The 14,397-nt window shown below is 37.7% G+C and overlaps 2 protein-coding genes across 5 annotated transcripts in view; one reads left to right on the top strand and one right to left on the bottom strand.

Moving 5' to 3' along the window:
* Nucleotides 1-10,912, top strand: part of LOC116766491 (phospholipid-transporting ATPase VD) — a 33,303-nt gene extending 22,391 nt beyond the window's left edge. Inside the window, exons 2-16 of one of the 2 annotated variants that reach the window (XM_032656352.2) lie at nucleotides 1,030-1,234; nucleotides 1,678-2,499; nucleotides 3,086-3,225; nucleotides 3,545-3,680; nucleotides 4,149-4,355; nucleotides 4,745-4,967; nucleotides 5,068-5,312; nucleotides 5,545-5,754; nucleotides 6,128-6,218; nucleotides 6,509-6,660; nucleotides 6,973-7,096; nucleotides 7,335-7,597; nucleotides 8,330-8,517; nucleotides 8,811-8,942; nucleotides 9,018-10,912. In XM_032656352.2, coding sequence (XP_032512243.1) covers nucleotides 1,030-1,234; nucleotides 1,678-2,499; nucleotides 3,086-3,225; nucleotides 3,545-3,680; nucleotides 4,149-4,355; nucleotides 4,745-4,967; nucleotides 5,068-5,312; nucleotides 5,545-5,754; nucleotides 6,128-6,218; nucleotides 6,509-6,660; nucleotides 6,973-7,096; nucleotides 7,335-7,597; nucleotides 8,330-8,517; nucleotides 8,811-8,942; nucleotides 9,018-9,075 — 3,196 coding nt within the window. In that variant the 3' untranslated portion in view covers nucleotides 9,076-10,912. Of the gene's footprint in view, nucleotides 1-1,029; nucleotides 1,235-1,677; nucleotides 2,500-3,085; nucleotides 3,226-3,535; nucleotides 3,681-4,148; nucleotides 4,356-4,744; nucleotides 4,968-5,067; nucleotides 5,313-5,544; nucleotides 5,755-6,127; nucleotides 6,219-6,508; nucleotides 6,661-6,972; nucleotides 7,097-7,334; nucleotides 7,598-8,329; nucleotides 8,518-8,810; nucleotides 8,943-9,017 lie in introns of both variants that reach the window. The other variant, XM_032656351.2, reaches the window with a different exon arrangement.
* On the bottom strand, nucleotides 10,628-14,229 carry LOC116766492 (7-methylguanosine phosphate-specific 5'-nucleotidase). 3 transcript variants are annotated; one of them, XM_032656355.2, is made up of 6 exons: nucleotides 14,127-14,229; nucleotides 13,634-13,835; nucleotides 13,391-13,550; nucleotides 13,236-13,298; nucleotides 12,616-12,745; nucleotides 10,628-12,181 (listed from the first exon to the last, which is right to left on the bottom strand). In XM_032656355.2, the coding sequence occupies exons 1-6, from the start codon at nucleotides 14,175-14,177 to the stop codon at nucleotides 11,846-11,848; spliced, it is 942 nt and encodes a 313-aa protein (XP_032512246.1). In that variant the 5' UTR covers nucleotides 14,178-14,229; the 3' UTR covers nucleotides 10,628-11,845. The 3 variants fall into 3 exon arrangements, with proteins under 3 accessions (XP_032512246.1, XP_061378768.1, XP_032512247.1); XM_061522784.1 differs by lacking the exon at nucleotides 14,127-14,229 and adding an exon at nucleotides 13,962-14,120 and having other exon boundaries at nucleotides 13,634-13,869; XM_032656356.2 differs by lacking the exon at nucleotides 14,127-14,229 and adding an exon at nucleotides 13,962-14,120.
* Nucleotides 14,230-14,397: the final 168 nt, after the last annotated feature.

Raw genomic sequence — 14,397 nt, 5'->3', positions numbered from 1 at the left:
GCACCGATTAATAAGTAGTTAACACCACTCGATAGCGTGATTCTCGAGGAAGGTTTTAGTATATAATTTGTTAAGTTTTTTGTATTTACTTGGGTGTGCATTAACGATATTTGTTTAAGATGTTGGGAAAACGTGAGCCATTTGATATCTTTTAACGAAAACGCTGTCTTTGAGATATAACAAAATAATATATGGTGGAATTGTGTATCTTATATAGACCTACAGAAAAGTCTGCAGTGGCGTATGTTTATACGTTAAGGATAACATACTATATCCATTTTACAACTTAATGAGATCTAAGATTTTCGCGAGTATTCATTTAAATGAAACTAGTATTATTCGGATTTACTACGCGGATTTTATTATTTAAAAACTACATAATCCCGACGCTTCGGTTACTTTGCAGCAACCGTGATCACGGGCACAGACATTCACACCTCGATTTTGGGATTATGTAGTTTTTGAATAATAAAATCCGCGTAGTATATCCGAATAATACTAGTTTCATTTTACAACTTTTAAAAATTGGCATTCCTAAAGCGTTTATTGAAAAGCTATTTACATAAACAGGGTATTAAATTTTATCAATATAAATTACTTCGTTTTCAAGCCTACATCAGTATCTGTAAATTAGTTTTTAAATCATTTAAATCGTTCGTACCATTTGAAAGTTATCATAATATAAGTTTAATCATTCTCAAAATTAAATAGGCTATTTTATATATTTTGTAAAGATCCCGTGCGTAGCCGGGGCTAGTACCTAGTATACATATATAACAATAAAGCCTTAAATCATGTTAGTAAACAAATTACTTCCATCTAAAAAAAAAAACATTAAAATGTAGAATAAACCGAATGTGCGTACAAAAATTATAATGCGATCTTCTTTCGAGAGAATAATTTTATACTTTCTTTGTTTGGATAAATTAAGCCTGTACTACACGCTGCCGACATTAAACTCGAATATAAAAATGTAAATATAGGTTTTTTTAAATCGTTTAGTGTATTCAATGATATTTTTCTTGGTAGATCGGTTGAGAGATACGTTCGTGTCAAATGGCGGGATGTTCGAGTTGGAGACCTGGTTCATCTGTCCAACAACGAGGCAGTGCCAGCGGACATGGTCCTGCTGCACTCCTCGAACCAGTCAGGGCTGTGCTACCTTGACACCTGCAACCTGGACGGTGAAACGAATCTCAAACAACGTATGGTAGCTCCTGGGTTCAAAGACAAGGTGAGGATTTTGTTTAGCTCCATTAGGACTATAGAATTTTAGACAGACTCCACTCGTCTTTATCGTTGATTTACTTTCATGTAATCATACAAATTTGTCGCTGTTCGTTCATTGTGATAATTTTATTATATTTAGTAACAGAATCGCGGTATGTTTTCTAACAATACCGCGTGGGATGTAGCCCGTAAACTAGATGATCATTGAACCGTCGACCGGCTCTGTGTTTAACATCAGTTTAAATATTGTCACTACAACTTCGCGTCATCAAGCTGCGTTTAAGCCATCGCGGTAATCGTCACCGCGACAAATGTGTCATCAGAAAACTTTCTAGACCCCGTCTTAATGACTACAATAAAAATAACCTGTATATATACTCTTGCTCATGTTACCGTCACTTCTCATTATTATTTGAGTTGAAGAAAATTTCGTATTTTACTTTTCAGCGATTGGAGTTTTCCCCTATGAAATTCCGTAGCTCCGTGGAGGTGGAGCGGCCGTCCACGAAGATTTATAGGTTCAACGGGACTATATCACACCCGGACGGTACTCGAGTTCCGCTAAACTCTGATAACCTCCTGCTGAGAGAATGCACAATCAAGAACACGGATTACATTGAAGGCATCGTCGTGTACGCGGGACATGAAACAAAGGCCATGCTCAACAACGGCGGGCCGAGATACAAATGTTCCAAGTTAGAGAAAAAAATGAATACCGATGTTATCTGGTGTGTTCTGGTGTTGCTGTTTCTCTGCTGTGCTGGTGCTGTTGGCTGTAAAGTGTGGTTGGACTTCTACAACCCAGCCGTCATGAAATACACGCCTTTCATACCGTACGCAGAGAAACCAGCTTACGAAGGCCTGCTGATATTTTGGACGTACATCATAGTCCTTCAAGTGATGATACCGGTGTCGCTATACGTTACTATAGAAATGACGAAGCTGTTGCAAGTCTACCACATACATCAGGACGTTGAGATGTATGATTCGGTTACAAACACGCGGACTGAGTGCCGGGCGTTGAACATAACGGAGGAGTTGGGGCAGGTCAGTTATTTGTTCAGCGACAAGACCGGCACCTTGACCGAGAATAAGATGGTCTTCAGGCGGTGTACGGTCGGCGGGGTTGACTACGACCATCCGCCCGGGCCAGATGCCGCGCCCTCCAGCTCCTTACCGCCCATCGTCACTCCGATAACAAAAGTCTCACCCAACAGAAGATTGCTTCAACATCTTCTAGACAGCAACGACCCTCAACACACGCATAAGGTAGTTTATATAGCAACATCTCTTTTAATTGTAAAATCGTACAAGTTACATTAGAAAAACTTCTTATTGTTACAAACATCGACAATTAATGAGTAAACACGAATATTACAGCCATAGTATAATTTTTTACACAAAATGGCCACGAAGCCGATAATGGGAATGTATTACTAACAAATATCTTTTAAAATGGAAGTGTAAGGTGATACTCAATACTGATAATTATCACAATTAAAGGCGAAGACGGTTTATTTTAAACAATAATATAAAGAACTCATACTAATATTATCGGGGCCTTTAAAATTTTAAACGAAGATTACAAGAACAAAGCAGATGCGTCATGATTGTACCTCACGTATTGCCATGAAATTGTTTTTTCGTAATTACCAAAATATACGGAAATCGATAAAATTGCACTGGAATAAAATGAATCTTTAATAAAAGTAATCTTTTTTTTTTATTAAAGTATATATTTTTTAAACGGTATAAAGTATAATGCTGGTATGAGAATGGAAATTTAAAAAACATCACCTTTGTCTTATACAAAATATGTTCGATACTCAAATTTCGTTCTATATTTAAAACAAAGGTCTCCGAGTTCCTCTTGATCCTGGCTGTTTGCAACACGGTGGTGGTGAGCCAGCCTCACGTGGACGCTATGCAGATGAGCACGAGCAGCGAGCACGTGCGCAAGCCGACGAGGAACGGAACGCTCCGATCAAACGATAAGTGAGTATCGATTGAACGTTCAAATCGCTTTACAGCTGCTATATATACTGTATTTGAAAATGGAACACAACCCGTTCCTCTTGGCGCCGTTCAAAATACATCGACGACGTTTTATGAGGGTTAATATTTTAGAGATACCGCAATAAAAGTTATACAACTCTCAATATATATATAATACGTGAAATTCGAACCAAAATTTCATTTATCTTGGCGCGGTTCGAAATTTATCGACGAGGTTGCATGAACGCTTACGCTTTGGAACTAAATTAAAAAAAAAAACCGTCTACATTTAAATACGATTGGTTTGGAGGTACGCTAGATTAACTGAATCTCGGTCCACAACGCCGTCCCCGCCGCCCTCCACCACCTCCCCGCTGCGTCTCCGCCTTCCCAAACTACCGTTCAGCAGTCGGGAAGACAGCATCAGCGAGCCGAGCACGTCGGCTGAAATACAGGTGAAAAACAACATTAACCATACTTTATAAAGCTATATTTTGATAGCTAGCTTTACTTGGATCCAATATTTTGTTTATTCATTAGATACTAGTTTTTCGTCTTCGAAATTGGTTCCAGAAATAGCTTTTATTTACTGAAATAAAATAGATATGGCAACCAACTGGCGGCGCCATCATATAACATATGTGATTTTTTTTCATATAAGACCCACTATTTTTTTTATAAATTATAAACCTAGATATTCTCTAAGACCTAACCTACATCACTGGAAAGTTTCATCAAAATCTGTTCAGAAGTTTTTCCGTGAAAGTACATAAAACATCCGCACAGCGCGCTGTAACACTTGCAAGTTCATAATATTAATATCGCAGCTTTAATCGCACTAATTGAAACACATTCGTCTTAGGAGTGCTTGTTAAAAACGCGAATTAATTTGCATGTAAAATAAATTGATGGAATGAATATAGCTGGCGCGTTTCGAGGCTGAGAGTCCGGATGAGTTGGCCTTAGCGGAGGCGGCCTTAGCCTACGGTTACGAGTTAAGAGGACGGTCGGTGGATGAAGTGGAGCTGGGGATACGAGGGGAACTGTCCAAGCTGAAGGTGGTCAGGGTCCAACAATTCGACTCCAACAGGAAATGTATGTCCGTCGCCCTGAGAACACCTACAGGACAGGTAATGGCATTGTAAAGATACATAGACTAACTGCTTCCTCGTATCTTTCTTGCTCTAACCCAAGGTTTTAAAACATTTCGTCCACTATCCTCTATGAAAAATGACTACATCTTAGCTAAATTAAATTAAAAATCACTCCCCAGGTAATAAAACGTACAAATCAAATAAACCAGTAATAAAGTCAGCCTGTGATAATTTCCCTCACATGTATATCAATAATCGATTTAAAACAAGTTCATTATTCAACAAATGTTCTATGCCGTGGATGTCCCGGGTTCGAATCCGTAGATCCTTATTATGAGTATTTTCTTTCCTCGCCAAGCCGGTAGCATTCACTACGTAAACTCAGAAGATATATTTTAGTTACAAAAAGTACATTAATGTTACAGGTAGTTTTATACGTGAAAGGAGCGGATAGTATGGTGTTGGGAGCACTGGCGCCCATGAGAGCCGGATCTGCAGAAGCGGCCGCCTTGGAAAGAACCAAGTCGCTATTACTGGAGTACTCACGAGCGGGTCTTCGCACACTGGTCATGGCAAAACGAACGATGCAACCCGCTCTGTGGGAGGAATGGCTGGCTGGACACACCAGGGCCAGCGAAATTGGCGAAGGTAATATAAAAAAAGTATCCCAAGAACTATATAAATAATACTGTCAGTATTTTAGATTCGAGAAAATTGTTCGTAAACAAAATGTCAATCGAAATTCCAGGTCGAGAAAAACGCATGCGAGAGTCGCTGGCAAGGTTAGAGAGCGCGCTAACCTTAGTAGGGGCGACGGGGGTCGAGGATCGTCTTCAGGAGGACGTTCCACGCACTGTTCGGGCGTTACTCGACGCTGGTATCGTGGTATGGGTTCTGACCGGAGACAAGCCGGAGACGGCCATCAACATAGCTTACTCAGCGGCTTTGTTCTCACAGAGCGACAGACTGCTGCATCTCATGTCGAGGGACAAGGTTAGGGGCTGTGGTACATTCTAACAATTACATACCAATTAAATACTATTTGGTTAGTCTTACAGCACATGATAAAACAGGAGAATATTCGAGAAAAAAGAAACAATCAAACATAGACATTAAAAAATGGCCCACATAGAGGTTTTTTATTTCAGAATATCAATTTCATAGATTACAGAACTAGCTATAAAGATTTAGTACACCTTTTATAAGCTCCTATAACGTCCATCAGGAGCACGCCGAGTCCACTATCAAGAGTTACCTGGAGGGCGGCGCGGTGGAGGGCGGCGGTGGTCGCGCGCTGGTGGTGGACGGCCGCACCCTCACCTACATCCTCGACCGCCGCTCCGGCCTGGTGGCGCCCTTCCTCTCACTGGCCAGGCGCTGCTCCGCCGTACTCTGCTGTCGGGCCACGCCGCTACAGAAGGCTTATATCGTCAAGGTTGGTCTGTGTGTGTGTCAGTCACCGTACACGACTATAAGAGAGTGTAGTTGTATGTGTATTCATGCATGTGCGCGTGTCCTCATACATGTAGAAGGCTTCTGTCGTCAAGGTTGGTCTGTGTCTGTGTGTGTGAGTCACCGTACACGACTGTCGATGTGTGCGGTAGTGTGTATGCATACATGTGCGTGGGTCCTTATACATGTATGTGACATCCGTGTGAGCGTGCATGTGTGTACAGTTCGCGCAGTACCTAGTAGTAGATACTTTTTTAATTGTTGGGTTTTGCTCAGTCCTCGCATGTTTCAGGCATTAACTATTTTAGTGAATTATAAATATACTTAAAAAATTACAAATAGTTTAAACTTAACAGGCTGTTAAAGAAGAACTCGGAGTTACGACGCTAGCTATAGGGGACGGTGCCAATGATGTGTCTATGATTCAGACAGCCGATGTTGGTGTTGGTAAGTGAACGAAAGGAGACATACAAACACGTCATCTGTGACGGAGGTATTATTAAATAGTCTCATGTACATTATAATAGTATAAAAATATATCGCAATCTAATGTAGATCTGATACGAATAAAGATTATTTAAATAAAAATTACCATTACAAAATCACATTACGTAATATCTTCCTATTCATGTTGTATGTAATTAGAAGCCCTAAGACCGGATATGGCGACAGAGTTTCCAGGAGATCTACCTCCAGCCGTGTTCTTCATGAGCTGATGATGTTTGTGTGTGCCCCAGGTCTCTCAGGTCAGGAGGGTCGCCAGGCGGTGATGGCCTCGGACTTCGCCCTCCCCCGCTTCAAGTTCGTGGAGCGCCTGCTGCTCGTCCACGGTCATTGGTGTTACGACAGGCTCGCCAGGATGATACTCTACTTCTTCCTTAAGAACGCTGTCAGTATTCAATTCATTCTGTATTACATCGAAGTGCCGGCTAAAGTCATCTAAAATATATTAGTGATATAACATATTTCTAATAAAATACTGTTTGTATCACCCAATTACGATTCAAACATGTATACATATATATATGTATATTTGTGTGTGCGCGTAATACGAGTGTAAATTATTCTGCAAGTGACCCCAAATAATATTTTTGCTAACTTGTATCGGTATAGTACTATATTTCGCCGCATTTTAACATCTCTTCCGTTCTTCCACTCGGTCGTTATCTCTCACACCTGTATAAGCCGTGTAATGTTACAGACGTTCGTGTTCCTCGTGTTCTGGTACCAGTTGTACTGCGGCTACTCCTCGTCCGTGATGATCGACCAACTCCACCTCATGGCGTACAACCTCGCCTTCACAGCCTTCCCGCCCATAGTCATAGGTATATGTGTAAACGAACATATACACGGACGAGATCCTAGACTCGTGCCAGACTGACACTTATATACATACATCCTATGTAGATATCAGATACATACCTACTAGTTAACTTATTTGTGTATTCTCTACTATAATATTATATGTAGAATAAGAACTCAATGGAAATCTCAGTCTCAATGTATTTCAACTGAAGTAGGTGCTTTATGTAGTGACGTCAGACATATGTATGTACATCCCAGGTGCGTACGACCGCGTAGCTCCCAGCGGCCTGCTGTCGGAGCGGCCGGGGCTGTACAGCGCGTGTCGCCGCGGCCTGTCCTACAGGGCTCACTCGTACTGGCTGGTGTTGGCGGAGTCGGTGTACATCAGCGTCGTGATCTTCTTCACCGCCAAACAGGCCTACTGGGACTCGGACGTAGACCTCTGGCTGTTCGGCCTCTGTAACATGACCTGCTGCCTCGTCATCATGCTGGTGTACGTCGCCATAGAGACCAGGAGCTGGGTTAGATATTGATATAATATTCCGTATCTACAATTATAACTATGACAGTGGGTTAATACAATATTATTTGTTTTTTTTCTCTGTGAAGGTTTTATATATGGGATTAAAGATTGGGGAATTAAAAAAAAAGTTGCCATGACACATTTGGATCGGATTTAGATTCCGTCAAATAAGTGGACGTTGTAAAGTTTGTCGTTTGTATATTACATGCAGCTATTTTTTAAGAAACTTGTAAGTTTTAGAAAGTGTGGTGTGTTACACTCGTGAGTCGTTAGATACAGCACTACAGAAAGATGTTGACAAAACATTTCAATGAGTTTTCGCTATTAAAGCCACGGCACTAAAGCTTCTCACTGTACGGGAAACCTCAACCAAAGCACGGGTGCAGCACGTGGGGGGTGTATTGAGATATTGAGACGGATTTGTGTCTACGAAGCAATGTGGGGGTACATACAAGCGTAAGGCAAAGGCCGCTTTTGAATGAGCGTCGGTTTGCATAGATTTTGTATCCCACCGAAGCTCTTCTTATTCGTGCCAAGATTGACACTCCATAAAGTGTTCTTACAATAGTGTTTCTTGTTTTAGCTTTATTCAATACGACAGATAAATTAAAAAAGAAAGTACCTTTAACACGTCACATAGTCTTGTTTGAGGCGGCCCCAGACTGTATACATTATACATGATAATATATTATGAAGGTCCCTTATATATGTATGTCATGTGACCCCTCAGACTGTGATCCACCTGCTGGCCCTGACGGGTTCCCTGGGCTCGTTCTTCCTGCTGACCCTGGTCTACCAGACGGTGTGTGTTTCCTGCTTCAAGCTACCCTCCACATACTTCGTGATGCATCACGCCTTCGTCGACCCAGTCTACTGGCTGGTCGTCATCGTCACTACGGTGGCGGCGTTGGCGCCCAGGTATGGTCACTACATCAGCCGCTAGCTCAGACTAAACTAAATAAAATACGGAGTACCGACACTCCCCCTCCTCCCCCCTCTCCAACTTCAAGAAAATTCTCGTTAAAAGTTACATTACTTTACCACGTCCATAGTCCCACAGTTTGTATTAAATGGCGTTTGTTGATCTTGGTTTTGTCTGTCTTATTTTAACTTCATATCTCGACCTGTTCACTCAAGGTAATCTATACTCTAGAGGTTGGAAGGGAGCTCATTATTATATGGATGTTAATACATATTTGTATATATTCCAGATTAACATGGCACGCGATCCGTAACTCCGTTCGTCCGGGTGCTCTCGGGCGGGCCGTGCTCGCCAGGCGGCGGCGGGCCCGGCCGTACGCCGCACACTACCACACGCCCTCCGCCTCCGCACACGTTTACAGGTAACGTACACACACAATTCGCCACGCATTTCAATAATGTTGTTGATATTCATAGTGTTCGTAAACCTGTTCCAGAGCCACGGACGAGGACGGGCTGCAGAAGACTCAGCCGGACGTGACGGCCATCACGTGACGCGGGGGACGGCCTCCAACACCTCTGACATTAACCACTAGGCTGTGATCTGTCGTTAGAAACTAATGTATTGTAATTGTAGTGATAATATATTGTGCTTTTATACGATACCGCGGGACCAATGCGTCGGTTTGTTAGTCGGACCCGGGCCGAGCCTTCCATTGTCGGCGACTTTTATATCGAGTATTTTATTAGCGAGCCTATGGACGGCGCCTCGGAGCCGCGCGTCCGATGGATCTGCCAATGTATGTGTTAGTAGAACTCCTTACGGTCTAATGTGTTCAACGTTCAATGGTACTTATTCTTTACCGACGCCTCGCCGACCCTAAGTCCGAGTTCCGGCGTCAGTCGCCGGTTCCAGACGAGCTCGTCGGTGTTGTTCGTTAGTATCACATATAATATTAAATTAATGAAATTATATTTTTATGAATTAGACATTTGGCTTCCTTCGTGTCATAGCTTTTAACGTACTTGCCTTGTCGGTGACTGGTGGTGTCTAGACCTTACATTATTCGTTCATATCCGGTGCTTCGTTGGAACGTCTTCGTTATCTACATTTGTCTTGCCACAGATTAAAACAACGTAAAATTCAAAACCAAAAGTTATGTGTTACTAAAATCTGCCTTTTGTCATTATCATCTTGAAGTAACCGGATGTGGATTTAAGATGAGAAATACACCCTTCTTGAGGTCAGCATACATTCCAGCTACATTTAATAGTCTGGTTATTTATGACGCTTTTTGTTTTCGTCTGTCGAACTGTAACGTCTTATATATATATTTGTTTAACTCTCTTTACAAGTGCCTTGTGTAGTGCCCGTGCCTGTGTATTTCTCTCGACACTGCCTAGATGTAGATTCCTAAAGATTTGACTATTTTTAATACTGTTTCTAGTTGTACATACATAACAGATATATATTTCTACATTGATAATAATTGTTATATGTACAGTAGGATATTTTTATATTTAATAAATATTCTTGTAAATACCTTGTATGTTCTAAGACTGTTGTTTATTTAGAGCTTTTAATTTGTTGATTTTAAACTAAACTGGTGGATATGATGTACTATGTATTTTCCAGTCATTCCGACAAACTAGCTCGTCCGAGACGTAGATCTTGCCATAAGTCTCTTTTTAATATTCCTATGTTTAACAGACAAAGGCATTTATGATTCAGTCTTTAAATAAATATATTATAGAGATTGAAATACAAATTAATTTATATCTAAAATCATGGCGATGATCAAAATGGCATTTATATAAAAGTAATTATGTTAAAAATTACAGTTTAAATTTGACGCAATATATAATTAATTTATTTCTAGTCTTACCAACGAATAGTATTTCGTCATATCTTAAGTTGTGATCTAAAAGTCATATATGACAATACTACAGAATATTTATAATGCCCTTATAAATCATTGGTGTCATTGATAAAAATGTAACGAATCAGTTTCTGTAAGGGAGACCGTTTGATGTTGGCACAGGCCTCATCAGGGTACAGCCTATACATTTATAGAATATAATATTTTCAGGGGGAAAACATTAAAAATTCAAATAAACAATTATATTGCATTATATAGAAATGTTATATAACAGAGGAATCGTGCACATTATCACAGAAAACAATGTAACGGGATAGTTTTGATATCTTTATACCAGTGGCATGCTTTGCTAATCTATGACACAGATATATATTGCAATGTTATCACACGGCCAACTTTAAATTACAGAGAATACAAACAATCACAGCGGTGACTAGAAAATACATTTATATTCATACATGCATACATACATACATGTTTTTAATAATAACAAGATACTAAATTTCTTTTTTCATCCTTGTTTTATTTTCCTGTCTATTAGTTTTAAATAATATATACAAAAACGCCAAACCTGCATCAAAGGAACTGTCATTTGAAATGTCAACATTGAACTATATATAACTATTTTTATCAAACAGAATATAACTAGGCATTGTTCATCATATAAAGATTAAGCTGTCATGTAAAGCACCAACGGGTATTTATACAGAGCTGATACTTTTACAATGCTGAATCAATATCAACTAAATACGACTAGAAACCACTGCAATTAAATTGGTTTCAAATTACATAAACTGCATCAAAATCGGTTGATCCATTGATAAGCTGTAACGTTACATACTTTTGCATCAATCTTAAAACAGAGGACAAGATCAGATAAAAAGTCAACATAGAGTTTGTATAATAATGAATATTTTTTTATTCCGACAAAGAATATCCCATTACAATTTTAATAAAAAAAAAAAGTTATAAAAAAAGTAAAGCACATTTTTCATTTAAAGGAACCAGTACTAAGGCTAAGTACCAAAAACATTTTCAAGTTTAGTTAAAATATGTTCAGACAATTATTTATTACCTTACAAATATCAATTCAACAGAAAATTTTAAAACCACAAAGAAACCGTAATCTCAAAATAAGTTATACTTATAAATGAGAAATGTACATAAAAATTTGAAATAGTATTTCATAACAAAAAAAAAGTTGTTTGTACTTGTTTCTTGACATATTAATGAAAAAAAAGTTGACTGCAGACAATACTACATACTATCAAAAAATCACTTTAAACGATGCTTCCTAGGGTATCAAATACCTTGGACATGCATTTTCCTCCACGAGTATAAGTTAGATCAGATTATCAATAAAACCTATTTAACAAAAAAAAAATAAAAAATGAACGTTTTAAATCAACAACACTAAAATATATAATATAAGAATAATATAAAATTCACAGCACTAGTTTTAATATTGCATTGGCTATATCCATAGTATGTTCGTTAACAACGACTATATCAAACGTGCACACATAGTTCTGTAGATTGGCTTCTGTGTTTCTGCCGAGGAATCCTATTTTGATGACTACATCACAATGCTCCATCCCCTCTGCCATACCCGCGTCACCGATATTGTCGCCCATTAACAGAACGTTATTCCTCTCCTTAACCATACCGTAATATTCTGTATGTTTTATAGCTGTTTCATTTTTATTATAAGTATGTATTATTTCACCTTGAATGCCAACTATGTTATCATTTTCATCCATTGCAAGAAAATTGGATATCACCTGGAACAAAAGACTATATTAGTGCAACAAAAACTGGTCACTTTTGATGGTCTCAATAAGAAAAACTCTTTACAGTAACAATAACAATGTTTTCAAATTAAGTGCCCCCAAGTGTACTCGGGAGAGAACTTCCAACCATGCGCACTGAATCGTTCCGTCAAGAAAACTTGTAACATTGAATACTTTCAAACCTTTAAATTATCTAAATATATTTAATGTAATATAAGCAACAAAAGTTCCCCATTTTATCTCAGTTACAAAATCCACTGAAAACTACCAAAGTAAATGATAAACCTCACAGCAGAATACACATTCAAGAGCTGGTTCAATATGCATCAGAAATGAGTAAAAATGACATAAAAAAACATTGAAAACCCTTGGGAATAAAACTATTGTTGGAGGAAATGTCAAAAAACAATGTGTTTAATACAAACCTTGACATTAGGTAGTAAGAATTTAGCGGCCTGAAGAGCAGCGACGACACACTCGCCGAGACCAGCTGAGAACACTAGCACAGGCACCTGGTGACACTCGCTCCAAGAAATCAAATCATTGACACCTTTCCTTTAAAAAATTAAAAGGGAATAATATATTAAACTGCAGTTCTACCTTCATTCTCTTGAATTTAATTGAAATTTAAAAATATATAAGTTATTTGTTTAGTAAAATTTCAAATGTATGTATATAATGCTTTAAACCTTTTTTTTATTGTTACTCAATCAGAAGAAATTGGATGTCATAAAACCCAAAAAAAATTATGTTTAAAATTGCTACATGAAGCACAGAACAGCATTTCAGATTTAATTATGGCTAAAGTTAAATTTAAAACTCACAATTGGTACATCTTTAATATTTTTCTAGTTTTACACACATTACAATACCCAAACATTTGAATTAGGATAAAGGAACTTTTGTTAATGGAAATAACTATATTTTTCTCATAGTTTCAGCAGAAGAGACATTAATTAAATTTTTAAATACATGGTGTTGTATTACGTAGTAAAACAGCATGTATCCTATAAAAGTTGTAACAGAAATATAAAATGTTATTTACCGGAAACATCCAACCATCTTATGACCAATATCCATAAGTTCATTCCTAGGAAACTTAAGACCCCTGAAATAAAATATATATATATAAGTTTCGTTTTTAAATATAAATATACATCTTCTTAACATTTATATCGGCTGTATTATATTTATACATACTTCATTAAATTATGTGAGGCCATGTACCAGTCTTTCATGTGTTTCACTTTATCTTCAATGCTCATATTAGCATCTACTTCAATTGGTTTATATTTATTGGCTAACATTGTTTCATCATCTTTGTACTTTTGGGGTACTGAGGGACACTCCTTAAACATTCCTAAAAAATATTAAAAAAACTCATGAAATGTACATTATCACTAGATTATATAAGTCATTTTTGTGTGTGTATTGTATAGTCACCAAAACTAGTAAGCACGGGTACACCATCCACATCATGCCTTGTTAATGTGTGATCGAAATCCGTCAAAATTTGCAATTTCTTATGGCCTTCAGCAATGATCTTGTTGATATTCTTTAATAAACTTTCTTTGTCTTTAATGTATACATTCTCCTTGCACAGTTCAGGTATATCGTCAATACTTGTTAACATTTTCATAGTTAACTAAAATGAAATATTTTCAATATTATTAAGGGAGCTGAAAAATAAATTTACTCCCGTTATTATGAAATCTTAAAGTCGAAATAAATTAATAAGCGTTCTTATGATTTCAAAATTGGTGACATTTACCTTATTTATTTCTCTAAAAATTTATATAAATAAAATGAGCTATATAATTTATTTAAGTGTTAGATCCTTAGTTAAAAATTACTCTCACTAATTATTTTTACAATTTCAATTCTTCAAAAATACACGTTCTTATTTTACACCTACGAGGCTACGCTAGCTACGTACTTTTCTGTGTTGCAAAATAAGTTCACACATAAATCTTGACATATTTGACATTGGAATTCTATAAAGGTATCTAAACGGAAATATGAACTGCCGTAGAATATATACAGTAATTAGTATTTCTGAAATAAAGAAAAAGTATTAGTCCATGGTTAATATTAATATATAAAATGTAAATTTTTAATAATATCAGCCATTTTTTTTTTAATAATTTTGGATGGATACTTTTATTTGATGATCTTAGACAATACAAATAAATGAATAGATATAACTA

The sequence above is a fragment of the Danaus plexippus genome, chromosome 15, assembly GCF_018135715.1.
Source record: "Danaus plexippus chromosome 15, MEX_DaPlex, whole genome shotgun sequence".
Classification (NCBI taxonomy): Eukaryota; Metazoa; Arthropoda; class Insecta; order Lepidoptera; family Nymphalidae; genus Danaus; species Danaus plexippus.
Note: the sequence above shows the minus strand (reverse complement) of the source record. Positions and strands in the feature narration are given on the sequence as shown.